General features: G+C 41.2%; 1 protein-coding gene across 2 annotated transcripts in view; it reads left to right on the forward strand.

Moving 5' to 3' along the window:
• Window positions 1-24,492, forward strand: part of grik2 (glutamate receptor, ionotropic, kainate 2) — a 326,927-nt gene that overhangs the window by 60,058 nt on the left and 242,377 nt on the right. For both annotated transcript variants that reach the window (XM_085366080.1, XM_085366081.1), the window contains exons 2-3: window positions 17,194-17,361; window positions 19,084-19,341. In XM_085366080.1, the coding sequence (XP_085222206.1) occupies window positions 17,194-17,361; window positions 19,084-19,341 (426 nt within the window). The remainder of the gene's footprint in view (window positions 1-17,193; window positions 17,362-19,083; window positions 19,342-24,492) is intronic.

A 24,492-nucleotide genomic window follows, 5' to 3' on the forward strand; every position in this document is an offset into this window, starting at 1 on the left:
TCCTGGGCCTGTGCCACGCTCAGGCTACACCACGCTGAGTGGGAGGTTCATGTCATCGTGACTGATGGACTCAGAGTTCTTGCATGTCTGAGTTTCCGCCTTGTTATCTACATGTAGATAAATATTTTATGCAAATGCATTTTGTGACAATCTAATGCATAAATGTCAGAAATGAAAGGAATCAAGACGCTGAGGGAGTCAGTGCAAACACACTGTCAGCCTCTTTGTTGTGCTGTAGCCACGACTAACACTCGCTTCCAAAGTTGTGCCTCCATGTTGGAGCCATTATCACATCAGTAATGGTGATGGTGGCATAGATATGACACACATTTGCAACAACAAGCATTATTAATGTCCTTTCAGTTTGAGTGATCCATTGCATATGAAAGTATTCACAGGGCTTCACTTGCTCCACATTTTGTCATCTGTCATTTATTTAAAAAATTAATAAATAAAAACGAAATATATTTATAATGTTCATGCGTATTCACAAGCTTTGTCATGAAACTCCAAATGAAGCTCAGGTGTATCCTTTTCCCACTGATCATGTTTCTATAACTCGGCTGGTAAATTTAGTTTAGTGGAAATAATCTAGAAAGGCTAAAAGCCGTGTATATAAGATCCCACGGTGGGCAGTGCTTGCACAGACTGCGCTGTCCAAGGACTTGCTGTGGGTCCCACTGAGCCACTGAGCAGCTTCGATCATTTGTAAAGGGAGACGTGTGGAACCACCGGGATAGAAAGGGTTTAGTTAGGGAGGTGACCAAGAACTAACTGTTACTCTGACAGCACCTCCCAGAAGAACAACCATTTCTGTAGCCCTCCACCAATGTGCTCTTTCATCTGCAGTTGACAGACTGATGACATTAAAGGAGATCATCATAGTAAAGATATCGTATTAAACTGCAGTACTGATGAGGGCTTACCCCACACATGAAATGCTTTAACTTTGTTTAAAGTCTCCTCTTTTTAAGGACTAGAGGTTTAAAATGTATTCACTCAAAAATGAAGGGAACATTTAGTCCATGAACACAATAACAGTCATTTCAAAGATAACAGCTGTAGTGCAGTAATTATGAAGCAGCTCAAAGCACTGGTTGTTTTTAAAGCTGGTATTTTGTATAGAGCTTCATTACAATGTCCATCAATGCACTATTAAACGTTTAAATGAAATGCGTCATGCTTACATTAAATGACAGATTCAGGCTGTCTTAGCCTCTGTAAAATCATCTTTGATTGTTACATCATACATGTGGCTTCTGAATTGATAACCTGTCTTTCAGCAGCTATTCAGTTTATATATATATATTATAAAAATCATTTTGTAATATTTTTAAATCAGTGTTTATAAAAGTATATTGTGGAGGAAGAGACAGGTCTGTTGTAACTGTTGAAACGCTGCGAGTGGATGAAATGATTTAAAGAGATGAATTAGTGTTGATTTCAGGGAAGGGTGAAACTCAAACTGTCGCATGCACAGTACAGCATGTAGTGAAACGCTTGTGTCCGAGCTGCAGACACATGTGGGTGTTACTTAAATGCTGCAGGTTTTCAGCTCCGATCGTGATTGGAGATAAATATCTGGTACGATGTCCTGGTGAACCGGCTCTGTGACATGGCTCACCAAACTACCACCTCCATTATTTTGAATTTCTAGAAATAATTAATTGCAAACAGCTAAACATGTGCAACACATCAAAATCTACTGGAGCATTTGCACGTATCCCCCAGCTGGCAGCTGGCTCTGTGTCCCAGCAACTACGGTCAGAGACACAGGTTCCCTCAAATGGGGAACAATTTCCTCCAAATGCATGGTAATGTGTGAAATAAATAAGCTACATTATGCATAAAAGGAAAAATGATTACAACTTTTAAAAGGCGTTATGAATATTTATGAAGTGTTTCTGTCTCTGCTTGTTTCTCTGCCTCTTTGGAGTCAGGAGCCACTAATAAAAAAGCCCATGTTCCCAGCATTTTAACATGGTGCCAAATTGGACATTAATGCTTTTAATGTTCTGGCTTTAGATGAAAAATATTACCTTTGATTGCTGATTGACTTATTTCTGGGCTTTTATGCCTTTTATATGTGTGCTTGACTGCAAATGTGAGCCTTTCATGTTTAAAAGGAGCCTGGAGGCACACGGCTGTGTAGGGCAGCTTTCCTCTCCCCATAGCTGGGCTGTCAGGGTTAGTTAAAGGCAGAGGGTCCAATGTTCTCGTGGCTTTAAGGACGGCACAGAGATGAAAAGAGAGACGTAGCTCATCCAACCATCCAAAGGGATTTTCCCTTCAAGCACCTCATCACAATCTCTCCAAATGAAACCATTATCTCAACATTCCTGCCGGAGGCACTCGCTCTCTTTTACTCATTTTTTCACCCCCCACTCCCACACACACACAAAAGGGTCCTTCTCCCTTTTCCCTCCTTTTAGAGCTGTATTTTGGAGATGTGAAGAGAAGATGAAAGATGGAAGGTGACAGGTGCTGTGAGATAGCGGATTGTGGGAATGAGGAAGAGGTGGGGCAACGGGGGGAAGAAGTGGATGTTTGAGGGGAGGAAGAACCAGCAGGGACAAAAGTGTCAGAGATGGAGGAGATGTTCGCTAGAGAGTGTGCGTGACGGGGATCACTCCTAATTCTTCCAGGGAAAGCTCAGATTTGGTTTGCTTGTCATAACAGATGCTTCAGTCTGCCCAAAGGGAAAGCTGCTCTCCACCTGCAATGACTCATTTGGAAATTCCTCTTCATGTATTATTTGACCATTATTTGCCTTCACACACGCACAGACACTCCTACGGGCGTCCTACAGAAGGAGAGAGTTAAAAACTGAGGGGGAAAATAGGAAGCAAGATGAGAGGGGACAGTGTTCATAGCTGTAACTGTGAATAATGGCATGGCTTCAGGACCGACATAAATCACCTGTAGTTGATAACATTATGTGTCGTCATGCAGGAGCCTGGTGCTGGGAACTCAGGGGACAAGCAATGAAATAAGAATTTAATTATGTTCATCACTGCAATGATATGAGTTCAAAGAAAGATTTTAAACCTTTTGACAGACAAAGATGGGGTGAGCAAAGCTAAAGGTGATGATGGGGGATTTTTTAAAGAAAGGAGTGAAAGGCATTAACAATGTTCAGCTGTGACTGTTTTGAAATGAAAAAATGTTGAGAAATTATTCATATGTAGTTGTGCTAAAGGCCATGGAGAAAAGCAGATGTGAGATGCTGGAGACTGATTTACAACCTATTTAGTGATGATTTAGTGATCATCAAAGAAGTCCTGCCATTAATTAATGCTTCGATCTTAAATATGATCAACCTATCTCTAATGATCGGCTATGTACCACAGGCCTTCAAGCTGGCTGTAGTTAAACCTTTACTCAAAAAGCATCTCTAGACCCAGCAGTCTTAGCTAATTATAGGCCAATCTCCAACCTTCCTTTATATCAAACATCCTTGAAAGAGTAGTTGTCAAACAGCTAACAGATCATCTGCAGAGGAATGGTTTATTTGAAGAGTTTCAGTCAGGTTTCAGAGCTCATCACAGCACAGAAACAGCTTTAGTGAAGGTTACAAATGATCTTCTTATGGCCTCTGACAGTGGACTCATCTCTGTGCTTGTCCTGCTAGACCTCAGTGCAGCGTTCGATACTGTCGACCATAATATCCTATTAGAGCGATTAGAACATGCTGTAGGTATTACAGGTACTGTGCTGCAGTGGTTTGTATCATATCTATCTAATAGACTCCAGTTTGTGCATGTAAATGGAGAGTCCTCTTCACACACTGAGGTTAATTATGGAGTTCCACAGGGTTCAGTGCTAGGACCAATTCTGTTTACATTATACATGCTTCCCTTAGGCAGCATCATTAGAAGACATAGCATACATTTACACTGCTATGCTGATGACACCCAGCTCTATCTGTCCATGAAGCCAGATAACACACACCAATTAGTTAAACTGCAGGAATGTCTTAAAGACCTGGATGGCCGCTAACTTTCTGCTTCTTAATTCAGATCAAACTGAGGTTATTGTACTCGGCCCTGAAAAGCTTAGAAATATGGTATCTAAGCAGATTCTTACTCTGGATGGCATTACCTTGGCCTCCAGTAACGCTGTGAGGAACCTTGGAGTCATTTTGACCAGGACATGTCCTTCAATGCACATATTAAACAAATATGTAAGACTGCTTTCTTCCATTTGTGCAACATCTCTAAAGTTAGAAATATCCTGTCTCAGAGTGACGCTGAAAAACTAGTTCATGCATTTATTACTTCCAGGCTGGACGACTGTAATTCATTATTATCAGGAAGTCCTAAAAACTCACTGAAAAGCCTTCAGCTGATCCAAAATGCTGCAGCAAGAGTCCTGACAGGGACTAGAAAGAGAGAGCAGACTGAATTAACTAAAGGCTTTTCAACCTCCCTGAGCCTGGTTCTGCTGGAGGTTTCTTCCTGTTAAAAAGGAGTTTTTCCTTCCCACTGTCGCCAAAGTGTTTGCTCGTAGGGGGTCATATGATTGTTGGGTTTTTCTCTGTATGTATTATTGCAGGGTCTACCTTACAATATAAAGTACCTTGAGGCAACTGTGATTTGGCGCTGTGTAAATACAATTGGATTGAAAGCTGGAGGCGGTGACTGGGGAGAGTCTGGGCTTGTCTGCTTGTCAGCATCACGCTCGTCTGCTTTGAATCACATAAAAAATAACTTATTATTCAACAGCTTATAATCTTAGAATCAATGATAATGAATAGATTTTTAATAATATTATGTGTGAATGTTTCATTCCAGCTTGATATTTATTAATGTAATGATGTGATCTGCTCCATACACTTCTCTTTTCCTTTGCATCACGTCTACATTTCACGATGAATCCTTGAATGCCGGCACCTTTCCCGATCTGCAGTCCGTCACATCTCAGCATCTGTTATTGTCTCCTTGAAGGAAACAGGATTAAGTCTGACCCTGGATGTGTGGCTGGTGATTTGCTAGACAGTAACAGACTTAAGCTAGATTTTTTTAGACTTTTGTTTGTTTGTTTTTGGGTAACACATGAATCTCAGGACTGTGATATCACAGCTCTGTAAAGTCAAACGTGTAGCGATCTTTTCCGAGCAGATTAAGTATCATGTAAATGTCGTGATGCCTACGGTGTTTTCTTCAAACCCTTTTTTCCATATTTAGTTCGTGTAGTTGATCCAACGTCCTGGCTGATGACCAAGTGAGTTGGCATGTGAAATGAATGCAAATAAATAACATAACATTGCATTTGCAGGATGATGATGAAGTAGACATATATTCTAAAGAACATGTCGATGTCAGTCCGAGCTGTATTGGTAATGATGTTACTGTAAGGTTTCGTTTGGATTGGCCCCCCGGCATTAAAGTGACCCGGACACTAGAGAGTCTCTGTTCTGTTCTTGCACCATCATTGTGGTTTAGTTGGACGCGTATCAGGAACTCGTAGATGAGATTGCATTTGCGTCTTTGTCAGCAGCAGAATAAGTAGTAAAATATCTCAGTGCCTAAGCAGGAACTGAACTGTCAGAAAATTCCTTCATGAAGTTTGTGAATGGTTGTAAACAAACAGAATCACAGAGTCATTCAGAAAACTGTCTTTGGTCGCGTCGTTGAACACACCACTCTGTGGCACCATGCACACAGACATGTTTCACCCACACTTCGGACTAAAATAGACCTGCAGTAGAAACGTGTCAATAAAAGTATGACCAGGCCACGCAGCTCCCAGCAGCAGTGATGATGATGATGATGTCATAGTTTAATGTTCAAACCATCAACAAAATCCAGCATGAAGTAAAGTCAACTTTCAAGTTAGTTTTGCTACAGTTAAGCTACAGATGTTACATTACGCAGACGAGCTGTTCACCAGTCTCATACCATAAGTGAGGCAGCTGAGGGCTGATAGCTGCAGCAGGAAGTCTAAGTGTTGGCCAGCGGGTGTACTGCATCATATTTCAAGGCTTTTGTGACATTATTTTTTCAGATTTAAAGTCAAATACAATAAATACAATCAAATATTAGCCGGTAAACTGAGGCGCTGACCTGGGGCTGTTATGTTGACACCAGATTATTTCTGGCATTCATCCGCAGCACGGTGGCACAGTGGTTAGCACTGCTGCCCTACAGCAAGGTCCTGAGTTCAATTCCACCACCAGGCCGGGTTCTTTCCGCGTGGAGTATGCGTGGGTTCTCCCACAGACATGCAGTTAGTGGGGTTAGGGTAACTTTGACTTGCCCAGAGGTGTGTCTGTGTTAGCCTTGCAGCAGGGTGTACCTGCTTCTGGGCTCCAGACAAAGATAAGAGGATGGATTGAACACGCGCTCTTTTAAAGACATCATTCAGTTACTCACACACTTAAACATCCAGACTAACAGATGCTGAAATACGTTAACGTGAACATGAAATCTGTCTCATTCAGAAGATACAACACTAAGTATGCAAAGGCTTCAGTTTTTGGTGTATGCGGTTCAACTACTAACACTCCCATCAGCAGCTCATTGTCAGGTCTTCAGGAAATCCTTGTTCATGACTCATATTGATGCGTAAGTAAACGGAGTTTTTATTATAAATCGTTTTTACAGTCTTTCTGTCATACGTATGACTGCATGCACGGACTCATTCAGTCATGCTGATGCAACAATTATGAGATCAAACAATTAAGATTTCCACTGTAGCTGTTGTACGCGACTCAGACATGAGACTCAGAGGTTGCCAGCAAGTTTCCATAATAAAGCTTTAATAAAGCAGGGGCTCACCAGCTAAACATGTCTGACGCCACCAGCTCACCTGCAGTCCTATTCCAGTGTACTCACAGCGTGACCTCCAGAGCCACTCTAGCTGAACAATGCAGGGCTGAGAGATTTGCTTTAAAAGCCAGGCCTGCAGTTTGCTGTGTTATCAGTGCGCTGTCCCTGCGTCCAACACAATCTGAATGATCTTTTTTTTATGACATTATAAATAAATGCACAGCTGAAAGTGCTGCTTTCCCCTGCAGAAAATAGAATTTCTTGCCTTTTGTTTTCTCATTATCTCTAAAGCATGTTGCCTTCCTCTCCACCCATTTCTGTCTGTTCTCACAGGAGGAAAAAGTGAAACGTCTCTATTAAAGGGCCCAGTTTCAATGTCTTCTTTTCCACTTTTAAAAACATTTCCTGTAATAAATAGGTGTTGCCCAGTATTCTGTGAAAAATGAACTGAGCGCATGATGGATGTGAGCAGAATTATTCCAACGATGATATAAGCAGAGGACTTCCTTTTCCTCCTCTCACTTTTGCTCTCTGTGTACATCCCTGCAGGACAGATTTATAGCATGTGTATGAGAGGGGAAGAATTCACTTTTCACTTTGTATTCTTGCAAATCATCTGTAAAAGAATGGGCTAATGCCAACCATCCATCACGCTGTTCCTGGTCCTTTTTATTTATCAGCTGCATCAAACCTTAATTTCTCTATTATGGACAGTGCTGCTTGTTGCTATATTTATGGTCCAGCTTAAAGCTGTCTTATTAACAGCGCATCAAATCACTGTGTGTATCACGGGTCACTTATACACAACGTATATCTGTAGGGTTGATACGTTACAGACTTCTGGTGACGTTCTTTGTATTAATTCAGGCTCTGTCACAATGAGAGAAAAGCTTTTCTCGTGTTAATGACCAGTAACGCCTACAGTCCTCGTGGATCGAAGCGCTCAGAGGAAACCCTCCTTTCACAGGCAGAGCGACTGCCACAGTGACACGTCTCCACAGACACATCTTCATCCGAGCCGTCAAGATTATTAGTTGTTAGTTAATAAGTTATTAGTTGATCAGAACGAGTAAAAAAAGGCTGTGTCTGCACACACGCAGTAGTTTCCTACTTAGCTGAATCAGTTACTGAGGCTGCTCCATGTTTCACCGGAGCCCTGACGGATCTCAGACCAGGATCGCTTCACAATGAGAAGAATGTATCAGGCTGTATGTGGGAACAAATCGCCTCAAGGGAGTGGACTTCTGGCCCATCATCTCCCGCGTTTCCCCTTTACGTGAGACGATATCGCACACTTGTCTGAACACAGAAAACCAATGAAAAACAAAGCTGCTCATTAGAAACAGAAGGAAAACTTGTGAGTACTGGTCAGCTGATGTTATCGTTAAACAAACAGGAAACGAGGAAAAGGAGAGAAGATGGGACTTACATCCTGTGCTGTTAGCAGGCTGTATTTTCTTGCAGACTAAGAGCTGCTCCCTTGGATTGACTGGATGCCTAACTCAGCACAGACGCACTTAGCTAACTGTGCATATGGACGAGGTTGGACTGTTAAGCAAAATAAAGCTGTGTTGCCTGCCTGTCCTTTAAACACAGCATTATATTGCACGACCGCACAGCTTCAGTGTTCCCATTAAATGTGTGAAACTCAATTATTTCCTTTGGTGTACAGATGAGTGAGGCCTGTGTGGTTGTTCGGGTCACAGGTCTGTGGACAGAGGATGAGTTTTTCTGTCCTGGGAAGCCAACACACCACAGCAGATCTTTGCAGATCTATATAATGGATTGCAGCAGGCTGTGCTGTCTGCCTTCCAAGAATCTGCTTCCTCTCATTATGGTTTGCCCATTGACATTTCAAGATGAGAGCAGTTCGCAAAGACTGTGACTGAAGAGAGATGCTGACATTTTGTGTCTGTGCAAGTGCTCGACAATGGTGGAGAAGCACTGACATTTGTGAAAGTGCCGAGCAGAGCATTCCTTAGGTTTTCTATCAGGAGAAAGAGAGGAAAATTACACATCGCACACTTATATCTTTTATAGTAATCTTCGCTCGTAGGATGTCACAGGAAAAGATGAGTGGTAGGGAGAGAAAAACAAAGTGCAGGAAGGTAACAGGATGAGAAAACGGAGCTGAATAAAGGAGAGATGACAGAATAAACACAACCTAGTTGCAATTCTCCAGCGGCTCACTGCGTGAAAACATCTTCAGTCTTCTCGCTCTGAGGCTCCTGTACTGCTGCAGACAGCTCCCTGAAGTACAGAAAGCCTTCTGCTGTTGATCTTATATAAAAAGGTACAAAGTGTTCAGTACAAACAGGCCGCTGAATAATGATGATACTGTTTAGTGAAAGAAACTCGGTGTCTCTGCAGGGTTTGCACAGGCGCACAGAACATGAATGCAGAGTGAAAAAGAGGATTAATCACATTAAAACCATATAAGACTCTTTTATATTGTAGGAACTCCATCCTACAGTGAAGCGCCCAGGCCTGCCAGTGTGAGCTGGCACTATATAAAATTAAATGAATACAATAAGTTATATATTACATATAATATATATAAAGTTAATTCATCATGCTCCAGTGGCTGGAAGAGTACACCGTTATGACCATTATGATTTAGAAAGAAGTCATCTTGGCCCAAAGCGTTGCATTTAGAGTCCTGTTTTTATGATCACGCTCTCAGCGTGAAACCACGGGTTAGCGTTTGAGTCAATAAAACATGCTTGCACAATTTTACCTGAACAAGGTCTTACAGGCACAGTATTCAATCAAAACATAAGAAAACATGTTGCTATGAAGGAGTAAGTGAAAACTGTTTGTGGTAAACAGCACGGAGAAATGTTACAGTGCTAGCAAATCAAAAGATAAACATCAGACGAGCTGAGTGTTTGTCATAACACACTGTTAAAGAGAGTCTCCATATTTGCATCTTACAGAGTCAGACCAGAGTCATTCCTCTGATATTATCCATTCAAAAATCAACAATAGTCCAGCTTTGTTTGATTTACTGCCGTTGATTACAAACCCTTAAACAAATTCCATTACTACTAAGTAACGTGTTACTGTAATTAAATTACTTTTTCACTGAAAAAGTAGAGTAACTAATTACTGTTCATTTTTAGGTATTTTAATTACAGTTACTTACAATGTACTTGCGTTACATTGTAAAATAATTAAACTCGCTGAATATCATTATTTAATTTCAATAATTTGAAATAAACTCTGCCGCACTAACATCACTGTAGTGCAGCTGCGCGTCATTTCACACCAGTTTGCTGCACAGTCGTATTCTCCAGCGGAAGCTGTCGGACTGAAGCGAGTGGCTGTTTCATGACGTGGACATACTCCCGTATCTTCACTTTTCTGAAACAAGCAGACAAGAACATTACAGTGATATGTCAAAACTATGGGCTGCTGTTAATAGCACGAGTAACCTACTGAAGCGCCTGACACAGAGCATAGACGAACACTTCTGAGCGATCCTTCATCATCATCCATGGATAACACCGCGGCAACTCCTGCTGAGCAGCAAAACCTGATTTTACTTCAGCAGCACAGACGGTGCTTAAAAAATGACTGCAGGCTACACTGTGGAAGAGATGCTAGCGCTGCGTACTGTAGAGTCTCCGTCTTTAAAAATGTATTTATTATTTAAAGAGTTTAATTTCTATTGTTTGTCCACTCGAGGTTTAGAGGGATTTTAAGAAGTATTTAGTTAAATTACTTATTGAGTTTCTCTCCCTCTTTCTTTCATTCTTTCTCCCTGTCCTATCCCCCAGTCATGTCTGTCCCGTTTGTAGCAACTGAAAATAAAATAAATTCATACTTATAATAAAGGTCAATCAAATGGACCAATATGGCAAGGCCATGATGATCCACTTGGTAAAATAAATCCGCTTGGCATCTTTCTTGGCCTTCAGACAACAATTCTGATGGCTAGAGATAAAAAAAAAAAAAAAAAATTACTTATTTAGTAATTAAGTTACTTTTCTGACACAGTAATTAGGTAAGTATTTTAAATACAATATTGACAAAGTAATTAATTACTTTTTAAAAGTAACTCACCCAACACTGCCTAGCCCTTGTACCTGCTGTCTGCATACACCCCCACGACGTCTTTAAAAAGCGGCAGCTGAGCTCTGAGCTCCTGAAGACGATCAGCTGTTGTGTGGTGCGCTCCTGGGATCGTTAAAGACTGCACGTGTTCAACCCATCTTGCAAAATAAAAATTTGGATACTGCTGCACATAATAATGATCAGTCCTATTCAGCCTTTCATCGATATCCAAGCACAGAAACTGTTTCTATTACATGATGTCCAGCCTAGCACTGACACCACTGAGCTCACAAAGAATTCAACACTGAGCATCAAACAGATTAGAAAGTGTGCTCGGTCTCACAGGAACGACCCTTAGTTGGTTTCAAAGAGGCAGGATTTTGTCTCCACTCACACTCATGAATCACAGAGAACCTTGAATGGTAAATGGTAAATGGCCTGTATTTATATAGCGCTTTACTAGTCCCTAAGGACCCCAAAGCGCTTTACATATCCAGTCATCCACCCATTCACGCACACATTCACACTGAATGCTGTGTAGAGCTGATCATCAGTTATTGGGCCCCTCTTATTTAATCTCTGTATGCTTCCTATAAGTAGTGGCTCATTATTATAACTAATCAGATGATACCCAGATGTATTTGGATGATCCTGTCAGTTTATGAACTGTGACATATCATGCACCTGCATGAAATACATGTTTTCTAATGTAACCCAGCATCAGTGAGACTGATGTAATTTAAACATATAAACATATTTATATAACTATATTTAGTATATTGCATCTTACTGATAACCTTTTTTCTCCATCGTCCATGCATGTTTTTGTGCCTTTATTGCCTCCATCAGGCCTCCTCCTGCCCACTTGCACCCACATCCACACCCCTCCCACTCTCAGTACCACCCTCCCCAACCACGTCCACTACAGCCGCGGCTCAGCTGTGATAAAGATGGAACGTGTTCTCGGAGCTCGTCATGCTACGCTTCCCGTTCTGCAGCACTGATGCTCTGATGCTGATCACCATCAAACTGTCAGCAGCTGAGGTGCAGAGAGTGGGTGGAGGAAGTCAGCATAGTTTTCCTCATAAATAATTGTCACTCCACAGAAATGATGAGCTGAACGAAGATTATTTGTCTTTTGTTTAAAGAAAATTGAGATGAAAGTAGAAAAACACACGTTTTTAGAAAACAAAGAAACACAGCACAGTTGTTAAAAGGAGCTTTTTTAATGAAACACTGACTGTGAACGAGGTGTTCAGTTAACAATCAAGTTTAAAACAGCACAGATTGAATCGGTGTGAATTCTGAGTGTCACTGATAACCACAGTGGAACAGAGACACTGGTTAGTCTGCAGGACCGCGGTAACACTACTCGCCTTTGGAACTACAGGTCGGGGTTTCACTCCTGACCAGGGCATCTGAAAAAGAAGTGCGTATTTTTGCTAAAGTTAATATTCCCAATCAATGTCTGACTCTTCTTCAGTCCTGTGAAGATGATTCTGGATTTAGTGCTACTGGCAGTATCGTAATTAATCATTAATGACTGGGGTGGGAATCGTTTTGATGCTTACGCGACACGTGTCCACAAAGGGAGCACAGTAACTTAATGGATTAAACACAGTTGTTATTGAGTCTTTGTGTCAGCAGGGACTCTGTGTAGTCCAGGGCGACTGTGGCTCAGGTGGTAGAGCAGATCAGCTCCTGATTGGAAGGCTGGTGGTTTGACTCCTGGCTCCTGCAGTCTGCATACTAACCACAAATTGCCTTCCGATGCGTTCCTCGGAGTGTGACTGTTTATTAGTTGCACTTGAGTTTAGAAGTGGGTGTGACCGGGTGAATGAGGCATGTTGAGGCAGCGCTTTGAGCACTCCGGGAGAGTAGAAAAGCGCTGTATAAGAATCAGTCCATTTACCATTTAGCACAAAGTCATTGGAGATATAATTAGATTAAAAAAACTAAGGTTGCCGTGTAAATTCAAGCCACATTTTAAGTGAAGTAAAAAAAAAAATGCAAACATTTCAATATTTGCAATTTATCAGTAACAAAAACCCACCAACCCATGTATTTGTGTTCCTTATTTTTAAAGTGAGAACAAATAATAATAAAGTGAGAATAGTATTTAACAGTTACTTTACCTCTGCTTTGGTTATAAAGTATTATTAGGATGAAAATAAGACTGACGGAGAAACTGGTGCAGCATTGTTCTTTAGATCACATTCAGGGCACTGGTTGAACACATGCCCACATATTAAAAGTGATGTTAACACAAAGCCATAACATTCTTTTCAGAAACGTCGGGACCAAATATAAATATGAATCGAATAAGATGGAAGTTAGTTCACAGTTATCCCTGTCTGCACGGTGAAAGCATATGATCACAACAACAACAACAACAACAACAACAACAACAACAACAACAACAACAACAACAACAACAACAAGAATCCCATTCAAGAGAGAAATTTATTTCAATGTAGCAGAAATGACAAACAGTCTATTCAAAGCTAAATAACGTTTTGTAGCAAACAAGTTGCAAATTTTTAGTATTTTAAAGACAACGATTGCCTTTGATACAAAATGAAGATATTTTCTTATCAAGTTAAATATATATTTTAAAATATATGAATTATAATTAACACAGAGACGATAATTAAGTAGTTGTGGGTAATTTTGTATTTTGTGTGGAGACAATGGAAATATGATTTGTGAACAGCCAGGTTTACCTGAGCGAGTTCCTGAGATAGTCGTTGTGAATCTTTTCGTACTCACGCTGATTAATCAGTGTTTGGATCGTGCATGTTTCATTTTCACTGAGCATCCTGCCTGCTGGCTTTTCTGTGCACGGACCGTTGGGATCAGTAAAGACGCTGTTGATTGATTTCGCTCTTGACTGATCACAACTACACTGCTGCACAGACACACACACACACACACACACACACACACACACACACACACACACACACACACACACACACACACACGTAAAGCTTCCAAGGTGCTTCTTTAGCATCTTTAAAATGTAATTTAAAATGTAAAATGTTGCAAAATGTAATGTCTTCTCTTGGTTACTGAGTTTTTAGGAGATCGGCAGACATCGTGACTAACAGTGACAAACAGGTTACCCCGTAAAACACGATCGAGAAACATTTTGGTAGCTAGGCTGTAACGTCTCCACGCTGGATCAATTTAAGATGAGCTTCATAACAGTCTGCACATGTGTACAGATTCCACCAGAGAAGCATCACAAACCCAGACACATTGAGGTGGTCATAAAAGAGCAAATGTAACACCAGTGACACTGAAAAAACAAACACTGATATACAAAGTGGCTTCTTTTAGCTTTTTAAAAGATAGAATATGTAACACAGGGATAATGTTTTTTTACGCTTGTATTATCTTCTACATTACATCATTACATCTGCCTTCAACAATCTTAAAATCCTTAGATTCTCCACATGTGTTTGATACAGTCTGTGTACATGATGCCTGTAAGTGGCACCTTTACTCTCATTCTAACCACCAACCAATTACAACAACAGGACTAAAGTGTCAGCATAGTCTTAATGTGTTTTGACCACAAACAGCAGCACTGGGCAGCACTGTAACATAGCACTAGCTGCTTAGTTAGCTTATGTATTACTGTGATCGATATATCATGTTTGCTGGCTTACTGGAACGATACAAAGAGAATATACTGTGAGTATCGCCCAACTAAATCTATGCAAAGAAAACTTTAATGCATGACACTGATGATGAACACAAGCAGGATTTCTTACTGAGTTATGACTGTTAAAGGGGGAAGCTCCACTGTGATCCCAGGAAACTGATGAATTTATGTTGAGAAGTTTGGAAAAGAAACATTTTGAAAACCAATCCCAGTTCTACACTCTGGTTCATAAATGGCTTTACTGGAGGATTGTCTTTCTCTTTGCTTCTGTCCTCTATCACTTATTCTGCTCTATGTCCATGAAGATAAACGAGTAGAAGTTTATTCCTGCTCAGACTGACACCATCACAGTCAACATTTACAACAAGAAGAATCATCATGGCAAATGTATGGTGTGTGAAAATTCCAAGCACTCGGTTTTCCAATTATAGTACATCCTGCTTAACTGATGCTTATTAATTCCTTCAAACTCATTATAGCATGTAAAATAGAGCTCCCTCATGAGATGAATACTAATGTAAGTTTCAACAGTTCAGCCGCTGCCAGCCGTCTTTCAGCTCAGAGGTTTGCTATACGTCCCTGCACCTAAACCGAATAAATCCCCTTTGATAAAGAGCATTTCTAAATATTTCAGTCACTGTAACAGACTCAGTGTATTTGCTGGTGACAGGTGTGTGTCCACTGTGCAGGGCTGCACGGTGGCACGGTGGTTAGCACTGTTGCCGCACAGCAAGAAGGTCCTGAGTTCAATTCCACCATCAGGCCGGAGTCTTTCTGTGTGGAGTTTGAATGTTCTCCCCGTGTTTGCGTGGGTTCCCTCCGGGTACTCCGGCTTCCTCCCACCGTCCAAAGACATGCAGCTTGTGGGGATAGGTTAATTGGATAATCCAAATTGTAACTAGGTGTGAATGTGAGTGCGAATGGTTGTCTGTCCCTGTGTGTTGGCCCTGCGACAGACTGGCGATCTGTCCAGGGTGTACCCCGCCTCTCGCCCTACGACAGCTGGGATAGGCTCCAGCGCCCCCCGCGACCCTGAAAAGGATAAGCGGAAGCGAATGGATGGATGGATGGAGGTGTGTGTGCAGTGCTTGTACAGCGATGTGTGCGGATTATGTCCAGACTCGCTGAGAGCTCTGCAGTCAAGTGCTTGTAGTTGGAGTAAATAAAGCATAGAGTCGGGGTTCCTTCTGACTGACACTAAGCCAGCGGGGTCAGGCCGTAGGGCTACCCCAAACAAAAAACCTCAACACTTCTTTTACCATTGCTCTTCACTGCTCGCCAAAGGCTTGATTGATTGATTCACTGGCCAATCAGAGTTCATTGATCACAGAAACCCTTACCCCCAGCTCTCTAGGCCTTCTCTTAGTCCATTCATCTGCTGCCTGTCAGACGTATTCACTCGAGGACTGTAGCTGTGAGTGCTCACACTTTTACAATAACCTCCTCTGGCTTTCTGAAGAAAGTCCTTTACAGAGTTTCAAATGGAAGGCAATAAGGTTTTTATTTTAACGTCTGGTCTCGATCAGATGGCTTTTGCAGTAATAATGGATTTTTCCTGGTCTAAAACCCAGTGCTGGTTTTCTAACACTGGAATATTTATTTTCCAGTGTTAGAAAATCAGCACTGCTCAGTGTTAGCCATTGTTAATCTTCAAAACTGACTAGGTTACTTTTAAACATATAACACTGTCAAAGTGTTAATTTAACACTCAACAGTGTTGTATTTAACACTCAGAGGTGTGGACCCATATAGACACTCTCCAGTGTTAATTTAACACTGGAGATTTTGCTGTGCACATCTGACTTGGTAACAGAGAGATCATCAGTCACATGACTTCCTATTCTGCTTGTGCCAAAAGATAATTCTTCACAACTCTGTGTTAAATTGGTGAGATCTGCAACTCTGTGGCAGGTTGCTTTCCATAGCATCAGTCAGACGTAGGTTGTAAATGTGACTCACAGATAGTTGGCAGGCATAGTTTCTAAGAGCCATTGAGGCCTTCAGCCTTGCCCACCTTCTCTTAACCTGGTCAGAGAGGAGGAAGCAGGTGGAAATGGTCTGTCTAAGGAGAGGAGGCCGTAAGGCAATGAACTGAACTGATGACTCATTTATAAGTATTTTTATCAAGTCTCAATTACATCAGTTTGGACTTTAATAGTGGAACAGTTTCTGCCTCTGTGCTGCTTTTAACATGAGCGGTTATCGAGTAGTTTCATCAGAGCTAAAGTTACTGCTCAGAGGGTCACGCCTGAACCAACAAACATGGTTCCCTTTAAAACATGCTACACTCAGAAACGTGGTAGAAAGCACTTGTTTATGATGGTCAGAAGCTCAACAAGAGCTCGGTCTCTCACAGAGACATCTTTGAGTTGACTGAAAAGGTAAAGTGTGCGAGCGTAGATATTTGGTATGTTTGTGTCCTGGGACTTGGATGTACCCGATATGTGGAATGATTCAGAAGTAGCTGCTATATTGTGCCAAAAGTAGAAACCGCAGGGCACAGTGTTATCTAATTGAGATGGCGTTTAACCTTTAATGACATGAAAGTCTTTTTGATTGTTGAATCTTTGTTTCTCGTATGGTAAAATTAGCCACTTTTAAAAAGCCATTCATTTATTTTCTATGTATTTATGTGAGCTGAGCAGAAGTCTCATATTATTGATGACTGTTACTGATTGTATGCCTCTTTGTTTGCAGGGGGGATATTTGAGTCCATTGAAAGTGGCCCATCAGGTGCGGAGGAACTCGCCTTTAAGTTTGCTTTAAACACAATCAACAGAAACAGAACTCTGCTTCCAAACACCACACTCACCTATGACATCCAAAGGATAAACATCTATGACAGTTTCGAGGCCTCCAGGAAAGGTATTTGCTTGCTTGTGATTGTGTGTGCATTCATATAAATATATATGTAGTCACTGTTTCAGGCCCCTGAGCTGAGCTGCACTCGTTTAGGTTGTGGCAGTTATAATCAGGCGAGGGAGAAATGGCTGAGCACTACAAATGTAAACAGAGATAATTGATTGGTTCCAGGTAATGACTCAGCGGCAGTAATTCAAAGACCTGCTTGGCCCCCAGAGACAGCCAATAAAGTGCTATAATCTATCAGTTTTCTGTGTGCATCAGGCTGACATTTCAAGTCCCTTATCAATTATGGGCCATTATATCCTGTCTTAGTGATTTACTCAAGTCTCTTTTATTAAATAAGGTAATCAGAGTGCACAGCAAATACAAGGATATGTGTTGTTGGTAAGTCATCAAACTGAAGATGCACCTGTAGACCCATGATGGGAGTATATTTAATAGATTTAGACTTGTTGTCAATAGACAAAACTACACATGAGGACAAAATTATTATCTCCTCTTTTAGCCACAAAACACTGCTGTGAAATTATGTGCTTTAACTCTGTAATGCCTAAAGCTTGTAAAAACCAGTTAAATGGGTTATCTTCCAGTTTACATCCAGTATGAAAACGTTAGCATGGTTTCGATCTGTCTGAGAAAGCATGACGCCAAAAACAAAAGAAATCCGTTTCGGCTGGTTAGAGTTGTTGATGCTCATGAAGCAAAGTTACCAAAGTGTTTCCAAGTATCAAAAACTGGAGTGCAGACATCAAGAAAATGAAAGAGTCAGTGCAGGATAATCCTGTTAGAGGAAGCCAACGATGTCAACGACTCTGTAACAAAATCTAGAGAGAGAGATGTCGAAAGACCCCATGACAACTGATGATACTTGGAAATGACTTCGTCAAGTTAAAAATTGTTGACTCAAAGAAGAAGAGACCACTTCAAGCTGGACTGCAGTACGCTAAGGTAACCTGGAGAACGATTATGGATACTGGGCATGCTTCCTTTGGTCAGATGAGACAAAACTACAGTTCTTTGGCCACAGCGCTGCTGCGTATTTACCAAGAAAGAAGGAAGAGGCGTATAACCCAAAGTGTAGGGATGCTTCAGTGAATCTGCAACTGGGAATTTCGTAATTCAATACTGGGTCTGGTTTGTTGTTTTGTCTTCCCACACTTTAATGATCCAAAACATATTTTGCTCCAACCTCTAGAAGACCAAAATGAATGATATTGACTGACCTGCACGAAGCCCCGATATGAGTCCTATTGAAAATCTGTCGGATGAATTGAAGACCAAGGTCCATGTCAGAAGACCATTAGGAGGAGTTTGAGAGGTTTGCCAAAGAAGATGAGGCTGGGACTGCACTTACTGGAAACTACAATCCTGTAAAAACGTATCCAGTAAAAATCATGCACAGTTGCATCAGGGTGACTAATAATGTTGACCTTGGTAGGTTTTAGTTTTTGTGAAATAATATGTTACTGTATGCAAAGCAGAACGATCAAAGCACACAACATAAAACTAAACCTTTGAAAAATGACATTTTCATAAGAATGAATAATGATGAATTGTAAATAAATAATTCTGTCCTCATCTGTAATGTATGCAAAGCTGACCTGTGTAATGGTTATCTACATCTATCATGGAGCAGTGGTCTGATGCAGAACACAGATTAATGTTGACGTATTGCATCCGAGGAGCAGCGGGCTAACCAATTTAAATGCTTTGTCTCCCTAGCCTGTGACCAGCTTTCTCTTGGGGTAGCAGCGATTTTCGGTCCCTCTCACAGTTCCTCTGCTAATGCTGTCCAGTCTATTTGTAATGCCCTTGGGGTCCCACACATCCAGACCAAATGGAAGCATCAGGTGTCAGACAACAGAGATGTCTTCTACGTGAGCCTTTATCCAGACTTCTCCTCCCTCAGCCGGGCTATCCTGGACTTGGTCCACTTCTTCAAATGGAAGACGGTGACGGTGGTTTATGATGACAGCACTGGTAAGGCCGCATACACAGTTCTTGTACTGAAAGTTCTTGTCATATATACATTTAAAAAACTTTGAGAGTTTATAAATGTTTTAATAGCATTTCATGCTAAAATCTTTTCACGTGAAAAGATTCCTTCCCAGTATTGAATGTTCAGTTTGTGTTTGGGAAGAGGAAAATAGTAGAGTGGTCTACCGTGAAGGTATGGACATGACTTTTATTTTTGTTGGACAAAAGAACAAAAGCAGGATGGTTAAGTTCAAACTGCATCCAGGAGAGAAGCATCATACTGCTAACAGAAATCCATCTGCACAGATAGCATGCTAAGACAAAGCTAGGCCCTAATCTGCAGCAGGTTACGAACGATGAGCTACGTGTTCATGCAGGTAGAAGAATTATTGTGGAAATGACTTTAAGTGTTTTTGGATTAACTTTGAACTTTGCTTTATGTATATACGTAAAAACTAAAAGAGAGATCCCGTATATGTCCTCATTCGTATTGAGATTTGTCTTAATCTAGGTGACTGTGGCCTTTAACCTGTTAACTAATAATTATGGGACAGTTTCTTTCAGATCAGTTTAAAAGTATTGAAACAAATAGATTTAAAAATACTTCCCTCATTGAGTAATTAAGTAACATACTGCAAACTAAGACATAAAGTGTAATACATTACAAACTGCTGAAGTTTTGGAAAATAGAGGGTTAAACTTTTTTTCAGTCTGACCTTTCACACACACATTTTTCACTACAAACTACAAACATTCATTCATGTTTGTAGTTCATGTTTTTAGAGTACATCTTTCAGTGTACTCTAAAAAACAAAAGGTAAATCAAAACTACAGCAGTGCTACAGAATCCAAGAACTCTCTGTGTCACTTGCTTTTACTGAGGTTTTGGCTTGTTGAGTTCATAATCTGTGAGGAAGTAGCTTTTCTCCTTATGCGGTGAATGAAACCTTGTTCAGACTATGAGTCCAGTCTAGGTCACCAGATGACAAATAAGCCAGCAGGCTGGGTACATGGACCATATGCCAGAGGTCAGGGTAAGTGCCAGCATGGAGACAGGCTGCCAGGCCTCCCAGAGTTCCATCCAACAGACAGGCTGCAACTGAACTGGCCTGGATCGAAGAACTGCAGTGCATGTGTTCAGCTAGTGCATGCTTTGTGGAACAAACCAGTAGGCACACGTGATCAGGGAAATCTGCAAATAGCAGATTTTATCAGTGGTTTACTGTCCTTACGTTCTGTTGTGAATAGTCAGGACTAGAGATAAGCAGTGGAAAAGAGGTTTTAAGTCAGCCATAGACACGTGAGATTTGTAGTGTTAGTGACGGTGCGTACACACCGAACGCGATAGACGCGACCAGAGCGTCAGGTTTACATGAAGTCAATGGAGGAGCGCGATGAAGCGCGACTGGGGGTCCCGCGAAAATTCAGAAGCAGATTTGCGTCGCGAAAACGTGTTAGTCACACTTGAAGCGCGAATAGAAATACGCGCGGCAGTTTGTGTGGTGCATTCACGCATATCGCATCTACAGCTTGAGGTGGAAAAATATGAACTCCAGCTTCAAGTCGCGCCGCGACAACCAATCAGGAGCCTGGTCAAAGGGGCAGGTCCAGCCAAAGCTCCTTCTCTTCCACTTTAAGCTGGGTCTTTTTTATTCCTGTCTCCCTGTAAAAAGTTATATTTTATATATTTATGTTTAATGTTTTTCTGTTTGAGAATTTAATGACTAATGTCTCAGTTCTACTACACAGCAAATATTGGCACACAACTTGACATATAGAATTTATTTCATATTATATCATTTCCTGTTTCATATGTTAGGCTGCCCTCTCTCTATGCCTTCTCCAATTTTGGTGATTAAACACAGTTGGACGCATCTTTAGCTCAGTTGGATGAGCATGTAGTCACATATCGTATGGCTGAGAGCGGGTTTGACTGCGAATGCTGTTAGCTGGCGTTAGCTGAGGTCAGTTCACAGACTGCAGACCGTTTCTAAATACTCAAGTACGCGAGTCTGTACTCACGTTTTCACTAGCCACTAGCCACACGGGGGTCTGGACTTACCGACTTCCCCAGCTCGATCGCTCTACAACATCATAGCTCCGGGGTTTTACTGCCATCCCCTCTTAATTTAACGGTGATTGATATCTGCAATGGAAACTACACATGACATAGAAATTACATATGATGTAGTAGATCTCTTCAAGAAAAAAAAGATCATTTAAAAGCGTATCTTAAGGACTTTGACTAAATTCTGTTTCATAATGTCTCATAAGCTTCATATAGTTAAGCACAATCACTACATGACAGAAACACAAGCTTCATCTCTCTTAATAAACATAGTCCACATGTATGCCTGAGAAAAAACAAACAGGTGAGACGTTAGAATGCTTTTATTTTTATTTTAGCAAACACTCAAACCTACAACAGACAGCTGCTGGTGTTTGGAAGAGAACGGAACAATATTTAAAATATAATCTCATCATTTTTGGAGCAGCCTTCAAGTATTTTGTTTGTTTGTTTGTGTGTGTGCGTGTGTGTGTCTGTGTGATGGAGTTTATGGGTGGGGCTTTGAAACTGATTGATCCCACAACCGCAGTTAATTAAGTTGTAAAGTGGACACAGCTAGTTCATCCTGGGGTTAACAACAGCTTGATTTTCTGTCTTGGTGATGGGAAATGAGCTCCTGGGTTGACCTACAAACACCTTTACCTGCTCAGTGTCAGCATTTACACAGGTGACTTGATAGTAAATGCAGATAGCCCTGATAGAGGATACTGAGGGCAAACTGAAGCATTGAAGGAGACTGGTTTGAATCATTGAACAGATTCCAGCAGGACTGGGTTTTATTTGTATTTTCTTTCTTGCTGCATTGCTACCTTTAGCTACCTGCCTAAAGTACCAAGACAAAGGCAATGTAGCAGAACATTTCTATTCTATATAATCTCACGGTTTCTTCCTCAGGAGTCCACATCTGCTGCTCTCCACCTGCTTTCCAGAATGGGACATAAAGGGGGGGGGAACAATCTCTCTTTGTGTGCTGCTTTTCCGCCATGAAGGCGGCAAACAAGCAAATCAATAACAATAATGGTCCTCCTCTAACGGCTCAACTTTGTAATAGCCAAACTGAAATGGCAGCAGCATGTGTTATAGCTCCCCCAGTCAGCCATTACATCCGTACAACAACCAGGAATAGCACTGCTGCAGCTGCTGCTGTTGCAAAGTTTGATTACACCCACGATATATTTGACTGTGTGCTACTTTATGTATCAGTGTGCTCCATGGACCAAATGTGTCCAAGCATCAGGTTTCAGGTATGACCAATGAGTCATTTTGTCTGTTATTACTACACAACCTTTTTCTGAAAAAGACCCTGAGCAGAGTCCAAACATGATTCTACCCATCAAGGTTTCAAGCTCAGTCTCTTACAATGACACATGTGATAAAGCTTAGTGAACTCCTAACTGTTTATAGAGCAAGTTCAATAAAGAGATAGCGTCATCAGCAGATACTGACTGTGGTTCATTCAATTAAGCTATCTGGCAGTTAGACTCTGATGGCCCATCACAGCAAAACAGAATCTCAGTAGCGACAGGAGTTAAGCGGAGAATCCCCCGGAGTCTCGATGCTGGTGGTGGAGATGAAGACGGAGCTTTTAAAAAAACACTATTGAAAGCAAAAACAATCGAGTTATTAGAAAAAGACTTGATACACTAAATTTGAATGATACACTAAACCTGTGAGGTGTTTCCTGCTGTCTTCTTAATGTCTGTCGTTATCATCAGACTCTGTGTACACTGAATGCTGCTCCGGTCTAAAACTGTTTGTTTGTTTGTACTGGCTGTTTATAATTTGAGTATCAGATCTGTGCAGGAAATTGTGACCAGTTGACTGCTTCAACACTGCAGTCAGTAGGTAGATGGAACAGATACACCCCCAGTCCGCTCCTAGTCCAGTCATGGAAGGCTGTTAGAAGAGATTACGAGCTGTTATGGATGGCATGGATTTCAGCAAGAGTGAATGTGTAATAAAAGCAAAACATGACTAAAGCTAGAAAGATCCCAAACTGAGGAAAATGTTCCAGAATACAAATACAATGAGCTGCTGATAGTAGAGAAATATTCCTTCTTTAAGTCTGCCAGTGAACAGCCAAACAGGCTGACAGGGTGAGTTTCACTCAGCCAGTTTGAAGAGGCAGATGGATAATATGACAGGACGTGTTGAAAGGTGTTCCACTCAGGTTTTTTAAGGTCAGTAAATCCTGACGTGGCAAAAAGAAATCTTTGAGCAAAATAAAGTGCTGATGTTTCACGACCCCAGCTAGCCACTGTGCGCGTACGCATGCAGGTCCGAATCCAGGCGAACCTGAAATCTGGTGTGGGCTGCCGTCAGCTCTTAGTTACTTCTGTAGTTACAATTGACATTGACTTTAAACTCAATTCTCCACCATCCATGTGTCAGTTCCCAATAACACACAAAACAGCTCATTGATATTCAGTGATGCTGATACCAGGCTATGGTCTGATTGGCACACTCCTGACTAATCACATCGCAGCAGTGACTTCAGCCTCGTCTCACTGCTCAGCACACATGCACGCTACATACATGCAAGAGTTGAGATTATTTAGCAACGTTTGAGACTCTTAATGGGTGAAAGCCTTCAAATCACAGTCCCATATTTATTTGCTGATTTACTGAATAATAATTATGTGAAAGCTGACACAGTGAGTGGAGAAGAAGAGGCGCAGAGATCTCCTGCTGTTACCCTCCATTCCTCTATCATACATATAGTAACTTATTTGCTCCCATTCTCAAATTCTGTGACAATTTTGGTGTTGATATATGTGATGCAATATGTGAAGAGTACAATTAATTACAGAGACTGAGTTCAGGGAAAGAGCATAAATCATTGAAGTCTGGGTGAATAAATCTAGTTTCCAATAATAAATACATATTTTCTGTTTTAGCTTCCTCACATTTACACCCATACACGTGTTGATGGGGGGGCAGCAGCAGGATGCATGTGCACATTTCTGAAGCTTTGCTTCTGCTTAATCTTTCTCCGGGTTCTCCAAATGTCATTGAACTTAAATAAGCTGTCCAAAGTGGTGAGGGTCAAAGTAACCTTGACCCTGACTCTCAGCAGCTTAGTGACT

This window comes from Diplotaxodon limnothrissa, linkage group LG11 (assembly GCF_057381915.1).
Source record: "Diplotaxodon limnothrissa isolate DT_005_m linkage group LG11, D_limnothrissa_male_GT1.1, whole genome shotgun sequence".
Classification (NCBI taxonomy): Eukaryota; Metazoa; Chordata; class Actinopteri; order Cichliformes; family Cichlidae; genus Diplotaxodon; species Diplotaxodon limnothrissa.